This window comes from Netta rufina (genome assembly GCF_964035555.1).
Source record: "Netta rufina genome assembly, chromosome: 2".
NCBI lineage: Eukaryota > Metazoa > Chordata > Aves > Anseriformes > Anatidae > Netta > Netta rufina.
The window spans coordinates 26114602-26138292 of NC_140124.1; the positions used below are offsets into that span (position 1 = coordinate 26114602).

The 23691-nt window shown below is 43.6% G+C and overlaps 1 protein-coding gene across 2 annotated transcripts; it reads left to right on the forward strand.

Annotated features, from left to right (window-relative positions):
- The first annotated feature begins 280 nt into the window (after positions 1-280).
- Positions 281-11099, forward strand: ASB4 (ankyrin repeat and SOCS box containing 4). 2 transcript variants are annotated; one of them, XM_084281365.1, is made up of 5 exons: positions 281-532; positions 3695-3994; positions 6686-7176; positions 8401-8514; positions 9997-11099. In XM_084281365.1, exons 1-5 carry the CDS (start codon positions 319-321, stop codon positions 10183-10185), a joined length of 1308 nt encoding a protein of 435 aa, XP_084137491.1. In that variant the 5' UTR covers positions 281-318; the 3' UTR covers positions 10186-11099. The 2 variants fall into 2 exon arrangements, with proteins under 2 accessions (XP_084137491.1, XP_084137492.1); XM_084281366.1 differs by having other exon boundaries at positions 6686-6930.
- The last annotated feature ends 12592 nt before the right edge of the window (positions 11100-23691 follow it).

Sequence of the window (23691 nt, forward strand, 5' to 3'; positions counted from 1 at the left end):
TGTCTTTTAATGTGAGTGCATAGCAGGAGCAGAGGGCGGCCACGTGGTTAGTGAAGCTTAATGTGTATAAAGCCTGTAGAGATATCTCTTATTCTGGTTTTATTGCTAGTGTGTCTGTCCTCACTTTCACAAAAAGAGTGTGGTGATATCTAAGAGTGGTATTTCAATGCCTGTAATGCTCCTCATATAAATAGAACAAGCAGATCAGCATGACCAAGTGATAAAATTACCTTCTGGTCTTCAGGAACTTCAGCATGTAACTGCGCTATAGGGACCTCAGTGTACCCCTCTTCACAGCACAAATAAATACATTTGGAAATGGATCTGGAGGAGACATGCAAAGAAGGAGAGAACACGGAGAGGAAAATGACTCGAAATGCAGCTGCAAAGTTGGTGAAAAAGGCTTTCCTTGAAGCCCTGAAGTCCAATGACTATGAGACACTGGAAGAGCTCTTGAACCAAAAGAAAATAGACGTGGACACGGTGTTTGAAGTGGAAGATGAAAACCTGATCCTGGCATCCTATAAACAAGGTAAACGTGGCAGCACTCACAAGCCAGGAAGTAGATGGGTTCAGGTAGTTTTCCAGTGGCCTCGTGCCTCTCCTAAAGCTGCAGCCTAAGTTGACTCATGGGCAGCAATGTCAGTAGGCTCATACGGCTGCGGTCACCGGAGGGGAGCTTATCAGCTGTGCTGAAGGGCTTGGTGCAGGGCAGGCCAGACACCAGCACCAGCCTCCACGCCACCAGGGCAGCTGCTGTAGCTTTAGGAAAGTCCAGAAAGACGGGTCCTTTGCCATCTCCTTGCAGAAAATTAAAGTGCAAAGCCCAGAATAGACACATGCAGGCTAAGCGTGGTGTACAAATGTCTTGCATGTTTCCCAACACATAAACAGACAGTTCAGAAACAAAATAATCAGTCTCTTCCATTTGCAGTTTACAATAGTAGTCCAGTGAATTCTTCTTGGCTTAGGAGAGCTAAAGAAAACCTATGGACCTTGAATGCTGCTGGATAGGAGGAGCTGTGTTTTTCAAGCTCACAGAAAGTGAGGATTTGCTGGTTTATCAAAATATTTTGGCTTAAAATTAAAAATAATAATTAAAAAATAAAAACAAAAACAGAGAAGACATTTCAGCTGTTCTGGAAGGTAGAAAATCCAAACCAGCTGTCAGCCAGATACTGAGTTTCCAGAAACTTACAGTTCAAAACAATGAAACAAGTTTGCTGTCTGCTGAAATCAATAGACTTCATTACCTACTTGCTAACAGACTCCTCATGAGTATCTGAAAAGCAGCAATGACCAACTTTTGCCAGAAGTTAGGAAGTTAGGCATACGTGGAGATAAACACCTCCAGTCTCAGCAGCACAGCAAATGCACTTTTTTTCTTTTTCCCCCCCTGTGGCATAAGGGAGGGACAACATCCCACCCCTTCCCCTTTTCTATGTTTACCTCTTATTTAGTGAACAGCTGTTCTTTTGGTTCCATAAGGGTGAGGATGATGCAGTCATGACTTACTTCCCTTGGGGACAGCATCTGAGCTAACCCACACAATGATGAGTGTATCCTAAAATATCTGCTCTTCTGCCCTCAGCAGGCTAAAATGTGTTCTGGTGGTAGTTTAAGACTATGGGATTTTTAATTGTAGATCATTTGGCAGCAAGAATTAACTCGTTTCTTTTGGAGAAAGAGATAAATGCACCCTATGGCCTAAATCACAGCAGTATACCTGCTGTGTCTTTCTGAAAGGCAGAAGGCACCCTGTCAGCTACAATGCAAATTTTGCCTTTGTTCTGAATCCCAGATAACCATGATTTAAGAGGGGGATTTCCTTGGGGAGGGAGAGGGGAGAAAAATTAAGCTCTGCCATTCAAACAACTTGAGCTCTGCTGTAAGCAATGCAGTGGGAAGGAGATGCCATGGGTGTCGGAGGGGCTTCCTCTCTTGCAAAAGAGGCTGAGAGCTGCCAAGGACACTGGCCTTTCATGCACCATTGCTAGTTTCCACCCCAAGAAACAGATGAGCTTAAAGAGGCCTCCTGCAAAGCCTGTGTCTTCTTCCTGCTCAGTGCCAGGTCCCATCCCCTTGGGCTCAGGGATGTCTGTGGGTTTGGGCAGGGGATGTGGGAGATGCTCACCTGCAGCAGCACAAGTAAAGGAAATAAAGGGTGGTCTCAGGCAGGAAAGCTGTGGCTGTATAAAGGGGTAACTTGGCTTTTAAGGATCACTGTCCTGCTGTTCACATCATTTATGGCTGGCATCTACATATCTTCAGGCCCACCCCAGTGTGGGATCAGGCTGGTAGCAAGGGGGAACACCAAATGTGAGTTCAGTTGGGGATCCAGTTTCAGCATCCTGCTGTGCTGCATGCATAGACTCTGGGATACAGCCCACCTACCTGGCACCCAGTTTGCGGACAAATGATGAAAAAGGTGTTTCTCTCTGCCACCAGTGGTTTGTTTCTGTCTCCTTCCTTCCTCTCCCTCTCTCTTCCTGTCTAGTGCAGTACATATGATTCCTGCAAAAATTGTATCTAGGAGAAATTAAGGTGGAAAAACTGTATAAAACTAAAGACTCAAAAACAAAGGTCTGAATTAATGTGGCCTCATTATACATCTGCAGCATTTTTCTGTCTTTTTCTTGATAACAGTATTTAACCAGGCATTTGTCCAAGTAGATATAAATAAATCAAACCCAGAAAATTTTATAGGCACATTCTAGCTAAGAAGCAGCTGCTGTACCTAAAAAAAAAAAAAGGAGAAATAAAAGTTTCAGATTTATCCTGCTCTTCTGCACAGATTTATTTATTATTTTTTTAACAAATGATTATAGTAATCACTTCAGAGACTGCATTAAACATGTAGTCCTATCTTGGGAACAAACATTGGTCTTACACCTGTTTATAAGTTAAAAAAAAAAATCTGTGAAAAATCTGAACATTTTGGATCCAAATTTCATACTAAGCTGCCCCTGCTTCTATTTGGCTCTTCCACCAAGTTTACATCAACATCAAAACTCTTCACTCCGTGCTCCTCAGGGGCAGTAGTTGGCAGAAGGTCTGTGATACAGCTGCAGCCACATTGCCAGGGGTCATCTATGTGCAATGCATCACTAGGAGTCTGAATCCAGCTCCTGACATGCATGATCCTGCAGTCTCCCACGCAGAAACAGCAGGATAAGCTGTCTGTTGAGTCACTGGCCTGAGTAAATACTGCCTTCTTATTCCAACTTACTCCTTTTTATTCTTATTTGTTTAGCTGTTGGCAGACTGAAGAGCCCATTTCCCCCATATTTTTAGCTAGTGGCATTTCAAATGCACTAAACCTTTATAATTATTGTTATTATTATTATATAAATATTACTATATTTGCATTGTTTTTATTGTTATAATAATATTGTTATTATTATCATCATCATCATTCAGTCTCCAGAGGTCACCAGAAAAACAAAAGCTGCCTTTGGGGTACATCTACATGGGAATTATCTCTCCAAAAGACAGGCTATTCAGTGCACATAGGAAAAGTACCTAATGAAGTTATGCTTGAGAGAACTACGTGTGCACTAAACTCTAGCTGGTGAAATGATGGCAAATTAAGCCAAATCTCCAGCCTTTTCTTCCTCCTCCATTGTTCTCAGTAAGTGGATAATCCAAGGGAAAATCTTATCCAAGGATGGTAATGCTTTTTCGTTTCGTACAGGGTATTGGCTACCTAGCTACAAATTAAAAATATCCTGGGCAACTGGGCTTCATCTGGCTGTCATGTACGGGCATCTGGAGAGTCTTTCGGTCCTGCTCAATCACAAAGCTACAATCAACTGCCGGCCCAATGGTAAAGCTGCAATCCACATAGCATGTGAAACAGCAAATGTCGAGTGCCTCAAGATCCTTTGCAACCATGGAGCTAAGCTGAACTGCTTTTCAATGAGCGGGCAGGCGCCCCTGCACTTCTGTACGACACGAACCTCCATGCCTTGCGCCCAGCAGCTGATTTGGAGAGGTAAGGTAAAACTCTGGAGAGTCTCTCACAGTGTGACTAGAGATGGTGGGCATGACTTGTGGCTTGCCTTAGGAGGCAAGATGCCAAAGTACGTATATTTATCCGTCCCATCCCCAGCTGACTCGCCTCTTCATCCCAGACTTCTTTTCCCCATCTCTTTGATCAGCTGAAGTTTCTCCTGCCCTGATTCCTCACCCCATCTGACTTCCCCTCACCCTGGCCACAGGCCCTTACTCCAGGGATGTTTCCCATTTCAGTGCTTCCAGCCTGCTGCCCAGCCAGTCCTTCAGCAGAAGAGCTCCTCTGAATGAGTTTCTTCTCTATTTTTGTTTCTGTCTTCTTCATCTAGATTTACTATTGAAAAGTTTTCACATGAAAGTGCACCCCTACCCCTGTCTTTGTTGCTCACGTTTCCTTGATCTCCATAAATTCTTCTATTAATTTGTATTTGACTTGTCCCTGAGAAAAACATGCAGTTTTTCATACAGTCTCTTAATTGCCAGCTACCAAACTCCTGTACCTACTGGGGAAAAAATGTTATTATATAAAATTTAATTTTCCTGGAGTGAGATATGTTATGTAGTTGATCATCTGTAACAAATGAAGTTATGAATAGATATAATTCATGGATAAGTATATTGCTGTTCCTTCCACTGTGTCCTTTACACAGGAAAATGTCTCAGGACTTAATAAAAGGGGTACAGCAAAGTCAGGCAGTTCAAGAGCCCTAAGTTACAAATAGACAGATTCCCCTATTTGTCACACTGTGCCATGGCAAATACAAACACGTGTTGTTGTTTTTTGGCTACAAGTTTTGAAGGTTTTTCTTGAGATGTAGAGCCCAGGCATGTTTTGTGGGCAAGGCAATCTGAAATCCCAAATGAATAACCACATCACTTTTCTTCTGCTGGAAAGATACATATTATTTTGTTTGCTAGAAAGGAAAATAAATACTGCCAGTTGTCTCCTGCCCAAAGCAAGCAGTCCTGACAGCAGGAGTTGAATTTGCTACCATGGAAAAGCTTAAAAGTCGAATGTACTTTTATAAAATGCTGCAAATGAAAGGTTGTATTCTGCAGGCTTCCTCCACCCACCCATCAGTGAGTGAATAATAGCACTGTGCAAGCCAGCCTTCATCCCAAAGCACCCTGCAAACACAGACCTCCACGTGAAACAGAGATTCAAGGTGGGCAAGGTCTGGAGCAGAACATGGCAGGTGTGCACACACCCGAAAGCCAAAGACAGGGTTTTGTTTTTGTCCCTGTCCCAAGGATTCCCACTGGCATCTCCCACCCTGCCCTCTTCACTGGTGCTCTCACACGGGTCAGCTCAGGTAAACGCAGTTTAACCATTTCTCACCTGGGCAAGCGGCCAGCCGGGCAGATCTGTGCCCGGGTTTGCTTACCGCCTCCAGACCTGTGCTGCTGATCCTCTCAGGGCCGTGTAACATGAGTAACGCTCAGCGTGGTTTAGTGGGATTAGCACTCAGCCCAGAGGTAATTTCTCACGCCTCTTTCTCCCTCTCCGTTAGTACAGCTCGGTTTTAGTGTAACTTTGGCCATGTAATGGCTTCGTGAGGCTGGAGAGAACAATTTTATTTATTTATTTATTTATTTATAAGTAAATAAAATTGTGTAACTATACACACACACTATATACATTGTATACATGATATATACTATACTGCAGTTCTGCTTTGCTTTCAGGAACAGGCTCTCGCCGATCTTTCCTCTAATAAGCAGTGTTAAGAACTATTCCTCCAGCAATTTGCACTTCTTCAGCGCAAATTGCTGGTGGATGGAAAGGAAGGAGGCAGCCGGAAAGTCCCAGGGCTGCAAGATGCGGAGCCCTGGCACTATTTTGGCAGAAGGCAGGGGCCGGGCTCCTGTCCGTCTGTCCTGCAGCAGCTGCCCTTCGGCGCACAGTAGATGGTGCTGTTGCTTCAACTGGAATATAAATTCGGTACAAATAGAGCTGTTATAGCAGTCCTGTTAACAGCTTGGAAACAGGATCCAGACCCTCAGCTGGGGACTTTCTTTTTTATTTTATTTTATTTTATTTTATTTTATTTTATTTTATTTTATTTTATTTTATTTTATTTTATTTTATTTTATTTTATTTTATTATTTTATTTTATTTTATTTTATTTTATTTTATTTTATTTTATTTTATTTTATTTTATTTTATTTTATTTTATTTTATTTTATTTTATTTTATTTTAATAATCTACGGATCTATCATAAAATGTCCTTCTAGGCTCACAGTCAACGAGGTGCTGCAGGAAGCTTTCTCAGGGTACAGATTTGAGCAGAGCTATTTTACAGAGTAGGAATAAAGATCTTCTTTTTCCTTCAGTTCTTAATTTACAGGAAAAAGCACTTCACACAGAGATTTGGACCTGAATGCTGCTCCAAAGCAGTGTTCAGATAAGGCCCTCTATCAGCTCAAGGGCCAAGCTATGACACCAGAAACTGGATCCAAGAATGTGAAGTTTCTGAGGGTTTCCCAGATGCCTCAGCAATGCAGAATCCTTGACCCTTGCTAATTGTATTTTGATGTGAAAAAAAAAAAAAAAGGGTTTGCAATCCTTTACAATCTCCTTGGGTAGCAGGGCTCTAGCAGAGAGCTGTCCAAACTGGGATTCTGTTCCCTTGATTATTATTTTTTTTTTCTATCATCTTTCCTTGGCAGGTGCAAACGTGAACATAAAAACCAACAACCAGGACGAGGAGACCCCTCTGCACACTGTTGCACGTTTGGGTATCCCCGAGCTCGTGGCCTTTTACGTGGAACAAGGGGCGCAGGTAGATGCCGTCAATGCCCACTTGGAGACCCCGCTGGCCTGCGCGGCCTACTGGGCCCTGCACTACAAGGACCAGACGTACAGCCCAGACCACCACCTCATCTGCCGCATGCTCTTAGACTACAAAGCCGAGGTGAACAGCCGTGATGAGGATTTCAAGTCACCACTCCACAAAGCTGCCTGGAACTGTGACCATGTGCTGCTGCACATGCTGCTGGAGGCAGGGGCAGAGGCAAACATCATGGATGTCAACGGCTGTGCGCCCCTGCAGTACATCATCAAAGTGATGTCTGTACGGCCAGCTGCCCAGCCTGACATCTGCTACCAGCTGCTGCTGAACCACGGAGCAGCCAGGATATATCCTCTGCAATTCCACAAGGTTAATGGTGGCTTTGTACAGCGCGGGGGTACAGAGAGAGGGGATGTCTGGAACAGGAGGGGAGTGACAGACCCAAACTTCAGGGTTTGGTGATACCAGGATTTGCAGGAGTCATGTAAACTGTGGGCCCAGAATGCTCAAAATCTGTTGTAAGGTTGATATCATTTACCTGAAGCAAAATTGCCATTGCTAATGCCAGAAACCAGATGCAGGTCCCATATTCACTCTTAATCAGCCTGAAACTCCAAATTCTAAATGCTGGCTAAAGCCTAATTTTTCAGAGCTGATTCACATTCTCATTTCAGAAAACCTACATGCCTTCATCAAACCTGGCTCCAATATGCTGAACTGGGTTGTACAAAATGCATATTTTATGGCCTCAACCAAAGACTAGAGGTGAGCTGAGATGATTCAATTTGCCACTTCTGACCTTTAGAAATACAAATCCATTCAAACTGAAATGGATCTCACTGAAGCTTGGGCTTGTTTTCAGGAAATGTGAGAAATAAAGGGAAATTCTGGGCCTGGGTTCATAGCTGATTACTACTACTACTACTAATAATAATAATAATAATTGCAAAATCCCTCCCAAAGAATTTCAGCAGCTCTTCAAAGCCCAAAGCACTGTAGCTGGTAGCCTTCTTATATCAGGCAATGAGGTAAGCTTGCTCTAGTCAGGGCTCATTTTCTCTCATTTTTTGCCTTCAGCATAATTTTGCAGTCCCTCCACTGTATATATAAAATTTTATCAATCCAAGCAACCAGAACCTTTGGAAAAAAATGCTAAACCTTTGTTTTTGCCTTCCTGAGCTGAGGATGAGCTGGTCCTGTCTGTAACAAAACAACTAATTTTTCTAGAGTGTGTTTGAGAGCCAGGCCTGGGGTCTCCTCTTCCTGCCTCCACCTTCTCCCATTGCATGGAGCGGGGCTCGGTTCCAATCTATCATTTCCCATCTGCAAAATGTGTAGGATGATGTTTATCCCAGAGGGATGCTCTGCAGCTTTGTCTGTGAAAGCCTGTCTGCTGCGTGGGTCAAAAATGCACATCCTACCGTGTGAATGTGAAGTGTTATTCCATGGGTGTGAGCAACAATTTCCTCCTTCTGAGCTAAAGTTATTAGGCAGAGGTGATTTTAGATGTGTCCATTCCTGTGTGTCCTCACAGCCAGGCTAGCCCCAGTGCCTCTTGGCAGTGCTCATAGTCTCTGTACATCCTGACTGCAGGTGCTACAGGCCTGTCATTCCCACCCCAGAGCTGTGGAGATTGTCGTCAACTCTTATGAGCACATCAAATCAACATCTAAGTGGAAAGCAGCCATACCTGATGATGTCTTTGAGGTAAGCTCTTAATGAGTTGTAACTGAGTAAAATCCAGGCTTATTATTTGTTCTTTGTACCTGGCCACAGAAAACTGAGAATGCTTTTGAAAGGGAATAACACACCAGAGGATTGGGACTTCTGCATTTAATATCATTCACTTCACACAAGCTGGCCCAAAACTGGGGATTTTTTCTTTTGAGATAGGTACCATATCCAAATCTGCTGAAAACACTTAAGAAATACAGATTGTTCTGTGTTGTCCTGATGACAGTGGGAATTTCAGTGATGTGGGATGTTCAGGGTTATGCTGTAGCTTTAAATAATAGTTTATCTTTGTAAGAGAGAATAAGAGAGTTCAGAACACTCTGGACATACAAGCTGGTTATTTATTTATTTTGTGAAATGTTTTCACACAGTTTAGTTGAATATAGTTTCTCAGAAAAAGTTATTTCCAATAAAAATATTGCTTTTCCAGATATGCTGGGTAAAAAGTTTTTGATTTTAAATTGAATCTCCTTCAATAAAATGAAGATAAATGGATCTCTATGTCACCTGGAGATTTCAATAGACTTTTTTTTTTTTTTTTTTTTTTTTTTGAGAAAGTCTCATAGTGACATTATCCTTTGCTGCACTCCCTGTCAGGGGTGCTGAAGAAGCTCAGATATCCCTGCACTCAGCAAGTGCAAAATATTCTGGCTGTCACTGGTGTATCTTCAGATCTTCCAGTGAGTGTATTTATATATTTTTTCAGGTCGGCAATTGTTTTAAAAGCACCATATTACAAGGTATATATTTAGGTAGACATTTAGGTTCTGTTGCATGGGTTAAGTTTCTGTAGTTTCTGTTTCTAACCATAGGACTGGTTAGCTGCAAATACAAGGGAGAATTTAAATGAAAAATGAGGTCAAAGAGGGAAGAGATGTTGTCAAAGTGCCAAATTGGGGGATGGGCTTTGACATAATTATCTCATTACTTCAGAAATCTGCATAGTCCCAATATTCCATTTTAAAGCTAGTTCTTGATTAATACCAGGGTTTTTCAGGATGTTCAACTCAGTGCTGAAGTAAAGTATACCAATGTCTGCTTTACATTGTCAGTGATGCTTAGGGAACATCATCTTTATTATTAATGCAGAGCTATGCAGCCAGAGGAACTGCAAGACTAACTGTTTTTTTCAGATCAGCTTTATTCAGGAAAAAAAATAATCATGTGAACACAGAATGAAACATTAAGGACCTTTTTCTCCTAAATAGTAATAATGAAGCGTAATAATAAACACGAAGTATTTGAGGCAAGCATAATTTTGGCCAAACCAAATTCCTGCTGCGGTGAGCGGCTTAAGGTGACAGGGCAGCTCTACAGGTTTTTACCCTTGCTAAGAACCATGTGTTGGGAGGGGAAAGGGAGGACAGGAAAGAAGCTTTAGTGCCCTAAAATACTCTTTTTTTTTTTTTTTTTTTTTTTTTTTTTTTTTTTTTTCTGTGTGTGTGTGTTTTGCAGCGGTACCAGGATTTCTACGACTCACTGTTCACTGTGTGCAGCAACTCACCGCGGTCGCTCATGCACTTGTGCAGGTGTGCTATTCGGGTGATGTTGTCAGAAAGATGCCACCGAGGCATCCCCTTACTCTCCATCCCCGTGTCCATGAAGAAGTACTTGCTGCTGGAGCCAGAGGGGATAATCTACTGAGCTGCAGCAGAGCTGGCTGTGCATGCCAGCCTGCCTCTTCCCAGATCTGCACGACTCTGCGTGGTGCTGGAGCTCCAGGCTCACACAGACCTTCACTTCTGTATGGTCTCGGGCCAGCTAGCAGCTGGGCTGGCATTTATGGCCCTTTTCAGGGCTGCAGTCCACAGAGCGGAGCGGGGAGGCAGAGCTGGAGCAGCCTCCCTCCATACGAACACAGGGCTGTGTGTTTGGATGCTTTGTTCATTCTAGCTTCAATGACCCTGTCAGTGATGCTTCCATTTCTTTGAGTATTTATTCCACTGCCTGCTAGATATCATTAGATTCAATCCAAGCAACCTTTGGTACCGTTTCACTGTAATTTTATTCAGCTGTCATTTTAGGAGTAAAAGAAAGGGTACTGTCAAAAAGTAGTACATTCATTAGTCATAGAAATGCTTTCCCAGAAGGAAATGGGGGAACTGCTTTGAATCATGACCACAGACAGGAGTTCAGTAGTTGCTTACGGATTGATGCTGAATTCAGTCTTAGTTCAGTCTTCACTACACCTGTCTGTACCTTATAAAGCTTTGTCATAATAATATCATTTTTAATTGTAAGATTATTTTTTTTCCCACTCTCAGTCATTGTATGTGAACAGGATCAAAATCTACAGCACTGAAATTTCTGAGCATTCATATTTATGCCTGGGTAAGTCTTAGCAAGAAACTGTCCTGTTTCCACCCTAAGTGTGACCTACATTAAATTTGCATCCTGGTGTTGAGAAAGGCAGAGGGACTGGACTTGTTCATGTAAGCTGAACAACTGTACTTACACAGCTGCATCCCTCAGGATGGTGTTGGATGGGATATGTGAAGAACACAAACATTTCTGTCCATTTAATACAAAATATTCCTAGCCTATTAACACAGACTATATTCCACTTATATTCCACATTGTGTTTGTTTGTTTGGTTGGTTGGTTTGTTTTTGGTTTTGTTTTTATTTTGGTAGCTAGGCACAGGAGAGAAGAATCCCACCTTAACTGAAAGGTGTTTCCACACTGAAGAGGTGCTGGCCAAGCTGTACCAGGCCTGCCAGATGCTCTGTGCTTTCAGACCTGTCTGTGCTGGTTTCCTGCTCAGCAGGAAATATTTGGTTCTTACCAAGCTGTTGTCTCCTGTTCACAGGGTGAGATGCAGGGGCACACACTAGGTATCCTGCAGCAAGGGCAAATGTGTGATTTGACCTGCAGATAAAACCCATTTTATTGAGCACATGAGGCTCTTCCCAGACACACAGGAGAGGCCAAGCTGTTCAGTGCCTCTGTGTCTTGCAAAGTGGCAATAATAGCACTTGAAGAAACGTACAGATTATTTAGTATTACACATCACTCTGTTGGCAGAAAGAACAGTGATAAGAGTTCTTATTAGCAGTAAGAGGCCTAACAAGTGTTCTATCAATATCACAAATATCTAGTCAAACCCATCCTCTTGAATCCTGAGATAAAATTTAGTTCTAATGTAGCCCAATATTTTTAATCAAGCCCTTATCTGAATCGCTTTCCTTCCATCTCAGTTTTCATTAATCAAAGCTTGTATGCTGAATGCTAGTTCACAGGTCTATGTTTAAGCTAGACGGCAATGTCAATAGTTATTTAACTGTTTCCAGTCCTAACAGAGTATTTCAAAGTGAGCACAAGCCATGAGAAAGTGCCTCCTGATATGAATAAAGTTGTGACATAGGTCCTTGTACTTTACTAAAATGATGAAATTTTTCTAAAGTGAATTTTGAAGGACAGGGAAAGCTTGAGTTATCTAAATCCACTGCTTCTCTAGGCACTGTATCTGTGTAAGTCAAGAATGGGAAAGAGGATTTTCAACAAAAACAAGGCAAGAAAATGTTTGTTGCTTTTTGAACAGTCTGACAGTGAGGCAAGCTGGGCAGCCCAGAAGAGACAGATGGAGGTAGCTGGCTTTATTTGGAAGACATCCCCACACTGGCTGCTTCTGGAAATGAAATTCTGCATCTGGAAGAGGGAGGTTTAAGGCAGAACAATAGCAGCGTTTTTTGACCTGTCGTAGTGAGGACTCTCTTGCTGAGAGAGAAGAAAAAAGGCTGTCACCAGTGTTCCTAAATTCCCTCTGATCCTCCCTCTTTGCAGTGAACACACTTAATTTTTATTCTGTGGGCACCCAGCCTCACTTCCAAGCTTTGTACCCAAGCAGGTGCCAGATTACTGCCATTGTGGTATCTGACAGGGAGCACAGTGGGATCAGGCTGATTATAGTCATAGGAATTTGCAAGCCGTTAAAAACGCTGGAGAACATCCCCATCGCAGAAAAAAAGACCCGATTGATGCACTTTAATTGCTTCTGTTGTTGGAGTTAGAAAGAACAACAGTAAGCAAACCTTATTATTTGTTACTTTTTAACAGTTCTTTCCTTTTTAATCTTACTGTACTCTATTTCCATGCACTAGATGGAGCTGCCCATATGAGGCATGGGGGTACCTCATAATTTCTTAGGTTTATGAGGTACATATATTATTACTCGTAGTGCAGATTCCTTGAAATTTCATGTTGTCATATAATTCCTGATCATCCTTTTACATTTTCAAAGCTTCAACATATTGGATGTCTGCAAGTGGCAATAAGAAGAGACTGGGTTGTAACACCTGAAAGTCTGAACTTGATTAATAATAGCATAAAAATGGTTTCAGGGTTGCCTGGTGTTTTCTGTGAAATGAATTGTTTTTGCCATTTGGCTTCTCAGTAGAAATGTAGCCATATCTGGCAAATTTTCACTGCACTTCACAGCCTGTTAGGATATTTAAAGTACACATGGGCATAAAGCCTGAACTGCCCTTTCCCACTGGCAAACCTTTCCCACTGTTCCCTCAATGACTTGCCAACAGTCATCAACCAGATTACATTTTTTACTCCTCTTGCTTTATAAAAGGTGCCACCTACAAACACAGAGACACTTTGCACGTTTTTGTGGCCAGTACAGAGCCATAATTTGGAAGTTCATGGAAATACAGACATCCACTTTTTAAATCGCTCTTTTAACAATTTTAAACCTGTACCCTGATTTCTGATGGGATCCAGTTTGACTGAAAACCCTGCTGATTTATCCACGGAGAGAGCATGTAGGTGAAACTAAAGACAAAACCAGCCTAACACTGTTAAGCACTGTATTTTCCTTCAAAATCTTTAAACATCTGCTTGTAGTTGGTCTGTCTTTAAATGCTGGAACAAGGAGCCCCAGACAGCACAGCCTACAGCGCTGCTGCTGCTAGTCATGCCAGCCTAATGCCAAGAAGAGGAGCCAGAGACCACAAAGTGGCAACTCGGGACATTGGAAAAGGAAGCAGCACATCTTGATCAGCTCCTGCTCAGCCTCCAGCCAACCATTTATCATCGAGACAGGCTAGTTTTCCACTGTTGCTGGTAAAAGGTGAGGAGAGTTATTTCCTCTGTTGCCTCCTACTGTGTGCAGAGCTATCAAGACCTCATAGGTTGCACAAGGTTTAGAAATATGGCAAGTAGGTTTTCTCTCTGCAAACATGACTTTGGCTAAGTATCAACAATTGTCTGCATACAGAATGGTCCTAGAGCATGATGCATTTTGTTAACGCATTCATTGCTAGTCCTTCAAGGCAATACTCAACAGCCAGCATCATCCAGCCCTCCTCCAGACACAAGCTACCTGTTAACAGTCTGTTGTTTGGCTGAAAGGCAGCAATACTCTGCCTTGGGACCTCCAGAACAAGGGACCTCCAGCACAAACTAGTTCCACATCCCTTGCTCTTCTCTCAATGAACTGCAGTAAGATGAGATTGGATTATAAAGAGGAAAAGGTTCAAAGCCAAAATCACAGATATAGGGCCTGGGGATCCCATGGCATAGGCAGGATCTCCATCTCTTTCTGCCCTTAGCAGCTGAAAAGCCAGCAGGGGAAGGAGATGGGTTGCCTGCATCCTTCTTCATGATCTTACATGGCCTTGTCATTGGGGCTGTGTGGAGGATGCTGCTGCTGCCTGAATCATCTTGAAAGAGTTAGGACTAAAACTCCTGACTACAAGAGAGCAAACTCTGCGCAGGTTTGCATGCGCATTGGCATGTGTATGCATTCATGTGTGAGGAGACTTGGGGATAGATCCCAGTCGAATCTTTGCTCTGATTCAGAACAGTTTTTCAACCCAAGTCAGAGTATCAGAACATAAAGTAATACATTCCCGTAAGCGTTTTAGCATCACTGAAATTTTATTTATTCAGAACCACTTACCATCTTGAAAGATCACCTCCTTTCCATAGAACAATATGTTATAGCCCATACACTACTTTTGATGGAATCAAATTAATGGTTGCGAACATGAACTTATATATATATCCCAAACAGAGTGAGACTGAGCACTATTTTTATAAAATGTCTGAAGCAGAATTATTAGGGGGTAGGAGAAAAAGTCTGGTCTGCCATGAAAGGTGGCAGCTTTACTTTTAGCTGCAAGCACTGCTGGACCAATTAAAATGATCACAGAGGCTCAGCTCATTCATATATAGGATTTTTTTTTTTTTTTTCAGAATGTGCTAAGACTTTTGGCATTACATTTATCCCAAGGGATAAATGCCTGTAAATTAAACATAGAAGAGTTCAGTCTTTAAGATTGGAAGGAAGATTGAAACGGTCTGGGGTGGCCTGTGCTATTATATACCTTTATTAAACTCATAGAAGCCAAAGAGGCATGCCAGTTTTTCAGTATGCTGGAAGGTTTGCAGAGCTCTTGATGGGCTGCTGCTGCTTTTCTGAAATGCTGCAAGATACAGATGGGTCGGACACAGCAATATTTCCGTTTACTTTCAGGATATGGAAGTAGCATTTCCCTGTACTCCCTAGGGTTTGCTCTTCTACTAAATGACAGTGCAGAACATGCTATTAGCAGAGATGCCAAAGCCTAGCTAGCATCTGACACCTTAACCTCCCTAAGAATTATATTAAAGTAGTGGAAAGATCTACCACAGTCTCTATTTGAAGAACGGCAGGGACTTCTGCTACAGCAGATGAGTGGGTCAGAAAAGATTGCTATATACAGCAGCTGTCAGACGAAATTGGTTGGCGGCTCAGAAATTTGTTTCTGACTATTTCTCCAAATGCATCTTAAGCTTCGTAACACATGAAGTGGAAAGGTGACTATGTACATTATGCATTCCAATGACCTGCTTAATTTTAATACACAGCTAACATTTTCTTAGTCCTTTACCTTGCACAGGCACTCTATGTGCTGCTAAATTACAATTAAGGTATTTGAAAAGAGGACAGCAGGGCACATGATGATTTTTACACCACTAGCACACTGTTGTGTTCTGTCATTTCCAGCAAGGGATGGCTAGTGATGCCTTCTGCTTAGTGCCAGAATCCCTCTGCATTTCATCCTTGTATCAATGTAATGGATACAGCTGCTTAGGCTATTTGTACTGCAATTAGCACTGAGCTAGGTGATGTCAGTAGTAACTATCAACGGGGAGCTGCACTGCCCGACTACAGCAATAAGCCTACTGACTATTTTTGGGGAGGGGGTGTTGAATGCAGACAAGTTTGGTCAATGAAATGGACCTTTACCTGTTCCTGATAGCTCCACAAAAACCATGAGTTGATCAGGGACCAAGAACAAATAACTCTTAATACCTGAGGAAAAATAGATGGAAACAAAAGAGTAGCAACACTTGCAGAAAGTCTACTTCAGAATAATGCTCTCTAAAAGCGGGAACAGAATCGTGTGACCTATAAATACATGGACACTGGTTCATGCAGTACAAAAACGCCGGTGCTGCTGAAGGGCAGGGCAGAGCCTTGGCAGGCTACAAGCACACAGCATGTTGGAGAGCCCAGGTGAGGAGATGACACTGTGGTCAGGGCAAAGCTGTCTACTGACAGAAAGTAACATAGGTATTTTAACATCCACGCAGAGCAAAACTGACCCTGAAGACCCAGCTGCAGTGAGACCCATCGAATTACATCTACCTGCCAAAGCTGAGTCACTTCTGTTGTTTCCAAATGTGCACGGCTCCCTTGAACTCAAGGGCACTCTGTCGTCTGCCTGTGTCAGTGCTGAACAAACCTCTCAGTGCCAGCAGCTCTCATTTTCCTGCTGGAAATCTGGATCCCAGTCTGTCACCTGGGTTCATTTCTCCCTTAGCCCTGCCCTTCCCTGTACTGTAAATCCACAGAATTTCAGTGATTTCTTTCTCTCCCACCTTATAGTGGTTTGCTTGTTGTTGTTGTTGTTTTTGTTGTTGTTGTGTTGTTGTTGTTATGTGTGTGTTTTTTGTTGTTATTTTATTTTATTTTATTTTATTTTATTTTATTTTATTTTATTTTATTTTATTTTATTTTATTTTATTTTATTTTTGGATAGCTTTTGTTTGGGGCAGCTTTTTGGAACACTGAAGGTACAGTTAAAAATAATCTGTAATGAATTACACATACACATGCACACACAGACAGTAATGAGACATCAACAAAGTCAGACTCCTCTAAACTAAAGGAATTTTGACCAGCTGGAAAGAGAAGTAGTAAACTTTTATATTTACATTTGTTTGTGCAGATGTCAGGACACTGACTGTGCAATCTGCAGCTGTTGGGTAGACGCAGTACATTACGTGCCACAGCATTATTCCTGTCTTAAAGGTACGTAATGCAGTCAAACCTGGTGTGACCTTCAGGTTGTGCAGCATTCCAGTATAAAGCTGAGAGACAATTGCTTAATTATTTTTGCTGGATTAGTTAAGAAATTATTTAGAGGGCTTAACACAGGAACATTAAGATCTTCCCAGACCTGTTGTTTAAGACAGCATCTGTGTATTATTTCAGTGTTTATGTGACTCCATGCTCCAGCATTCAGGGGCTGAATTTCCTTGAGGATGCAGATGGAGAGAGCAGCATGCCACCCCCTCTCTGCACGTGTTGGCTTCTGCACGTTTGGGGGTGATGTTTGGTACTCATGACTTTCAACCTGCATTCCCCGTGGCAGCATACAGCCTCCCAGGGCTCATACTTTTAATATGAGTTTTACAGTGGTTTTCTATTTTTCTCTGTGCAGAAAATGCGGACTCTAGCAAGGGAGGTGGGAAGCCCTGCTGGGGCCTGGAGCTGCTGCACCTCTCCTCAGGCCTGTGCCACCCAGAGCCAGGCCTGCATTTCCAAGCCTTCAAAGTCCCTTGCTCATAGGGTGGGTGGGCAGATTTGGGGGGCAGGCAGCTCTCTTCTTTCATCTCTTTCCAGCTGTTTGAAGCTGCATGGACACCTGGCCATCACTGTTCCCCTCCATGTAGCACCCACACACCTCACCTTGCTGCAGGCCATACCCAGCCCTGCCTGGCCAGCACTGAGCTGTGCACCCTGTGTCCCCTCAATGTCCTTGTCCCTCTTCCATTCTCTCACAAGCTTTGGCAGAGGTTTTCTGGCTGGAGACGACAAGGAGGAAGGCTCCTTTTTTAGCTGACCAGGACACATAAACCAGTGTCGCCTGGCCGTGCTGCTGGGTTTGCTATTAAGTGGCAGCTGGTCCTGCCTGGTGGCTGGCACCCGCCGGAGCTGCCCTTTGCAGCCCTGGCTCGATTTCAGGTGAGCTGGGTGTACTGGCCAGGCTGGGGCAAGTGGCTCCATGCCGGCAGGCACAGACTGCCAGCAGCACCTGGAGCAGCCTCCAACATAGGCTTGGACTTCGGCACGGCTCCTTCGAGCAGCCTTGAGAGGGAGGCAGGGAAGGAGGGAATGAGGTGGCGTGACCGGCCCGGGCGGCCTCTCGCTGACTTGACACAAACATGTTTTCAAGTCCCCGGAGCAGCCAGCAGGGAACATGCTGTCCCCGCCGTTTCGCAGCTTCTCGCTCTGAAGAGTATGAGAGCAATGCCAAGAGAGGCACTGCTGCCTCCCACGGCCCCAGTGTTTGTCCTGGAAACCAAAAAAGGGGAGAAAAAAAAAAAAAAAAAAGGATGGAAAACTGTAAGCAGAACAAAGGAGCCAGCAGCTGAACAGCAGCCACGCGTTTCCTGAAGGTTATTTTTAAGGCTTATAATCGTTCTCTCCTTATTTACAGTACTGTTCTGTGTCCTTTTATCTAGCACTGGCTGCAGATCTGCCCTCTGCTTAAACCAGCCCATTCACATACAAGCGTCTGGGTCTACGCTGCCTATGGGAGGCATGCTTAGCTTTTTTAGGCTCCCAGCCCCAAACAGCTGGAATAATCTTCTAGCCTTATTGAAGCAGGCCCTCACATTGTTCAGGTTTTGGACATTCTTAATCCTTTTTTTTCTAAAAAAGCCTCAACTGTGTGAAATGAGCACAAGCTGTGGCTGGCCACTGCTGTGTGCTGCCTCCAGGCGCAGGCATGCCCTTTTATCATGGTGGCACAGCCACAAGGACAAACTGACTGTTTTTCTGGGCAGGGACACACTAACACCTCAGAGCCAGCAGCAGCTCTGCTCTCAAGGTTTCCCAGCGTGGACCTGGGCTTTTGATCTCACCTGGCTTGAATAGAGAGGCTCAAGGAGATCAAGGCTTGGTGGTTTACCAGTTGCACCACATTGGATTAGTGGGACAAAGCTGAAACAAGAGATGTCAGCTAGCTCGATCCTTTAAATTGTCCGTTTGTGCATACATGTTTCTGGTCAATGTAACTTGAATGTCTAAATGTACATCACATTCTCCTCTTCTCCCCCTAGGTGTGTCATTCAGCTGTAAATTCCTCCAGCATATGCTATCTTGCCATCCACATGACAGGTAACACTGTGATCCTCTTCTCTGATCCTACGCTCTGAAGGAGTTAAAAATGAGTATGTTTGTCTTCTAGAGGCCTCCAGGAGTGGATATGTCTCCCTGTTGACCAGCTGCTCAAACCATTTTGGCTCTGTTCACAGTTCACTGGTGTCAACTGGAAGCTTTTCATAGATTTCAGTGGGCGTAGTGTGAGGTCTAAAAATGAATGATTATTGCTCTAAAGTTCATAATTTACATTGCTTAGTAAGTTGATCACAATTTATAGTACACTTTGTACTGCCTGACAAAGAAAAGATAAAGGTTTATCATAGCTTAGAAGCATGTTACAGAGAACAGTGTTCACTATGGAAAGTATAGTCACAGCAGCAGAAGTTCTTGGATCTGCTTATAGACAGCCTATTGCTATATTAGTTATATTCTATAAAAATGAGAACAATAACTGCTTCTGAAAGCTATTACCTTACAAAAAGACTTTTAAAAGTGAAAACTTAATATATTGTACACTAATGTACTTTGGTTCTGCTAGAAATATCGGCCTTAAAAAAGAAAACTCAAACTTCCAGCGTTAACGTACATCAAAGAAAAAGTAAAGAAGAGCATATATTTTAGCTTTTCATTGTCAACAGCTTTTCTGAACCTCCTCCCTGTTCTTATGAAATGAAATGACCTCCCTCTGACAGAACATGCTGTTGAGGACAGAACTTCCCCCCAGACTCTCATTTCCTATAGCAGTGGCTGTGTTCATTCCTGAGAGGAAATGGGAGGATCCGTGGTTCTTTTCTGCTCTGTTTGACTGCAGTGGTGTAGATTTAAAGTCAAGGCACATCCTCTCCCTTAGCATCAATACTCTCAGGTGGAGAATATGATTCTGCTGTAGAGCAAAGGAGAAGGCAAGGACAACTCTTTGGAGAAGGATAAAAACATCTCTTTCAGTCAGTGCTAAATGCTAATCTCTATAATATAATTTCCAAGGTCTCCCTGCAGCAATTTGTGGTGCTCCAGTGAACAGTTTTGCCATTTCTCCAGCTGTTTTAGCATGGATGTTGTCATTCAAGAGAATATGCAGAAGGTGATAAGATTTTTTTTGCTTAAGTGAGCTGATCATCCAGTGGCTTTGAAAAATCATCAAAAGCTTTTGGAAGTGTGACATGCACTGTCCCCATCGTTCTGCCACAAAAGATAAACTCAGAGTGTGCACAGACTGGCACGAGAGCAAGAATGGGAATAGCAGTGGAACAGGAGGGCAAGGCCACAGAGGCAAAGCACATGAAGTTATTTGGACCAGTGGAAATTTTCTGGTCATCTCCACAAATAATGCAAATTATGAAAACTTAAGAGTGTTCCTGGTCACATTTTCAAAATGAAGCTTTCTTCATCATGTGTTTATGTAAAACCTGAGGTGAAGTTGATTAGAAACAAGGGAGAGTTAGACAATTTTATATCAGGTCCTAACTATGCACAAACAAGTTCTTCTGTGTCAACAAACCAAATCTAAGTTTTATGCCTGAGCAAACAGCTTCCTATGGTCTGTGAAGCAATGGCACGTTAATATCCAGAGTGGCATAAACCATCTGATCCACCCCAGCACGAAGGTTGAATTCCTCCAATAATACCTCTTGTAAGCAGGGGAGTGGCAGTGTGCCACCAATATCCTTTGCCATGCGTGTTATGGTTTGAGCTGCACGCTACACTGATTGGAGGAAAGGACAAGTATCCCTGCCAGGTATCCCAGACTGTTTACCAGCAAATTTGTTAAAAATCAACCAATAGTGTTGTGGATGGTGGTGCTGCTAGAAAAGAGAAAGCTGCAAGTGCTCAAAAAAGGGCTTTCAATGCAACTGGGTTCTTGATATGCCTAATACTGTTTAATAGTCAGTATCAGATGCAGATAACTCCTAATTTTCTGTAAGGCTAGCAAGTAATCAGGTGTCCCACGCAGAATGAGCGTTGCTCCCACAGGCTGTATGAGCTCAGACAGAGCTCTCAGGTGCCTGCACTGCTGCCAGGCAGGGTGCAGAGCCCCAGGTGATGAGCCTCGCTGTCTTCTGCTGCTGTGTGGCACCGCATCCAGCCCCAAACCCAGGCAGACCTGTGATGAAAAATGCAGTGCAGTGGTGACGAGCTGCACAGAGGCATCTCCAGGCTGACACAGCTTCTGCAGGCAGCCTGCGGGGTTCCTCTGCAATGTTCCCGCTGGCATAAATATTGCCTGGGATTTTCCATTATCTATCCACTGTGGCCAGCAATGGCCGTGGTGATGTTGTTTTGAACTCGGTGTATCTGCAGCGTCCACCTCCCACAGCCTCCCAGAATTAGCAAGGGGGCCTGAGTCATCTACCTAAACATACACGTTCACCGACACTTGAGAAAGCCGAGGGCATCCATACAAGGCGTGTGCATGGGCCTGGTGGACGTGACAAAGGACCTGCAGCAGATCTCTCCTCGTAGGGAGGGACAAATGAGAGGCAGGCCTTCTCACATAGCATCGGGTGACTATTTTTAGGCAACTGAATTGGCTGGGAGTCAGCTCACAGCTGAAGCCATCTAAATGCAGGTGCCTACATGTGCCCCCAGTATCCATGGTCCCACCACAGGCAGTTGAGCTCAGCTGCTGAAGCCAGGAGAGCTATGAGCTGGCTAAATGGAGGTGTCTGCTTTGGGGGGAGCTGAGAGCCTTCTGAAGTCCTCTGGATAGATCATCCAGAGTGGGAGCTGGACTTTCATGTAGGCACATACACGTAGGCACATACATACTAACATTTATGTGGTTTCATGACAAGATGTTATACCTGGTGTGCTGAATCCTAGGTCAACGTTCTCAGTTTCATGCCCGGACAACTAGGATGACATAGCACAGAAAGCCCAACGTGTAAACAAATATTATTTATTTATTTATTTTTACTGGCTTGTCTTATTTGAGCCTCCCAGGCAGGGCCTATCTGGATGTATCACATTCACATAACTTAAGTGTGGCAGCCCAAGCTCTCCCTCAGCTCCATGAGAATGCTCTGCATCCTTTCTCTCTCTTTCTCTCTTTCTTTCTTTCTTTCTCTCTTTCTCTTTTTCTTTCTCTCTCTCTCTCTCTTTCTTTCTTTCTTTCTTTCTTTCTTTCTTTCTTTCTTTCTTTCTTTCTTTCTTTCTTTCTTTCAAGGAATATATAGGAGAGGTGAAGAGGAGCAGCTACTGATAACTTATACATATTATTCTACTTTATTAAAAAAAAATAATCATTAAGAGTCATGAGAATGTTCCAACCTCACAGGACTGCGTTCCAGTCTCTTGTTATGCCATCCAGCATTTGAGAGCAAAGAATTCAGACTCCCTGCAGGGCTTTTCTTCCTCTTCGTCCCTCTAAGGTGAGTAGAGAAAAGCGGGGCTGATGGAAACTGCCTGCCACAGTGCCGGCAGGGTGTCCTGCTCACTCTCTGTTGACTGAGCAGAGGAGCAGCACCTGGCCAGGTGCTGAGTAAGTCATTCTGTCACGAACACGCATGCTAGCACAGACACGCAAAGCCACTTTAGGTCCCGTAATACAGGACTGGGATATGGGCATTTAAAATTGTGTTGCCAGCTTCTAGGGAATGCAAAATCAAAGACGTTAACAGAAAAGTGCTCCCTCCTCTTTACACCACAGCTCCTTCTCCCACCGCCTTTACCCCCCAGCCCCAAAATCAGATGAGCCAAGAAATGTCAAAAACTGCCAACTTCTACCTTCTGTTTGCCAAAACTGCTTTGGGATTTCATGGCAGAGTGTTACTGGGGGCTATAACCTGATGACTCAAGCCACCGTCACCACTGTAAGGGAAAAAAAAATTGTTTTTCCAGTCTGGTAGTGTTTCTTATCAAAGGTATCAAAGCTTATATTGTAATAATGCTATGGGAAGGACGTTATCGCCCACTAAGGGCAAAGTCTGGTGTATTTGAAAGCTTGGTTAAATGATAGGAAAGAGATGATAACGAACAAGCCCTTATCAGGCGCCGGGGAGATTAATTTGGAGGTGTGCTCAAGGCACTAGTAACAAAATCAGTGTAAGCATTTTAGTTAACGAGCTGGAAGAGAAAACACTGGATGCTTTTGTGTGGTTTCTGTTGACTTCAGGAACCTTTGTAAGGTCCAGATCAGGGGGCAAAGGGGGGAAGTGCAACATCTGCTTATCTTCTGTGAAACCAGAATGTCTTCCAGCCATGGGCAAATTTGCTGATTTCAGTGAACCTCTGACGTACTCAAAGCAAGCCAATTGCTGTACCTCCGGAGCTTTGCTGAATCAGGAGTTGGCCTCTTCCACTCAATGAGTTTATGCAGAGGAAGAAAAAAAAAAATGAAAAACATTACAACTTCTGGATCCTTCTGGACAGCAAGAGGTTGTCTGGAATTAACAGCCTGCGTGCAGCCTGCCTGGGGGACACCGTGCACTGCCTGCTGGGCCACGTGCTTGTCTGGCTCATGGGGGATCTGGGCTGCACGCTGCAGAAAGGGGCTGCTGCCACATCCACAGCGTGCCTGGCTCATGCCTGCACCGCGTGCATCTCCTGAACCTGCCACAGCTGGTGTACAGAACAGGCATATGCATTTCTGCTTGGAAATGTGAGAGGAAAGCTGCTAGTCCTGTCTCTAGGGTCAGCAACACAGTAAAGGTGGATGGGGAAAACAGGCCTGTTTTGTTTTCTTTTCTCTTACTAAAGTCCCAGGTGCAATTAAGTTGTGGGCTGTTTCTTCCAACACACTTGTACTGATTGATGTACGTCAGGGT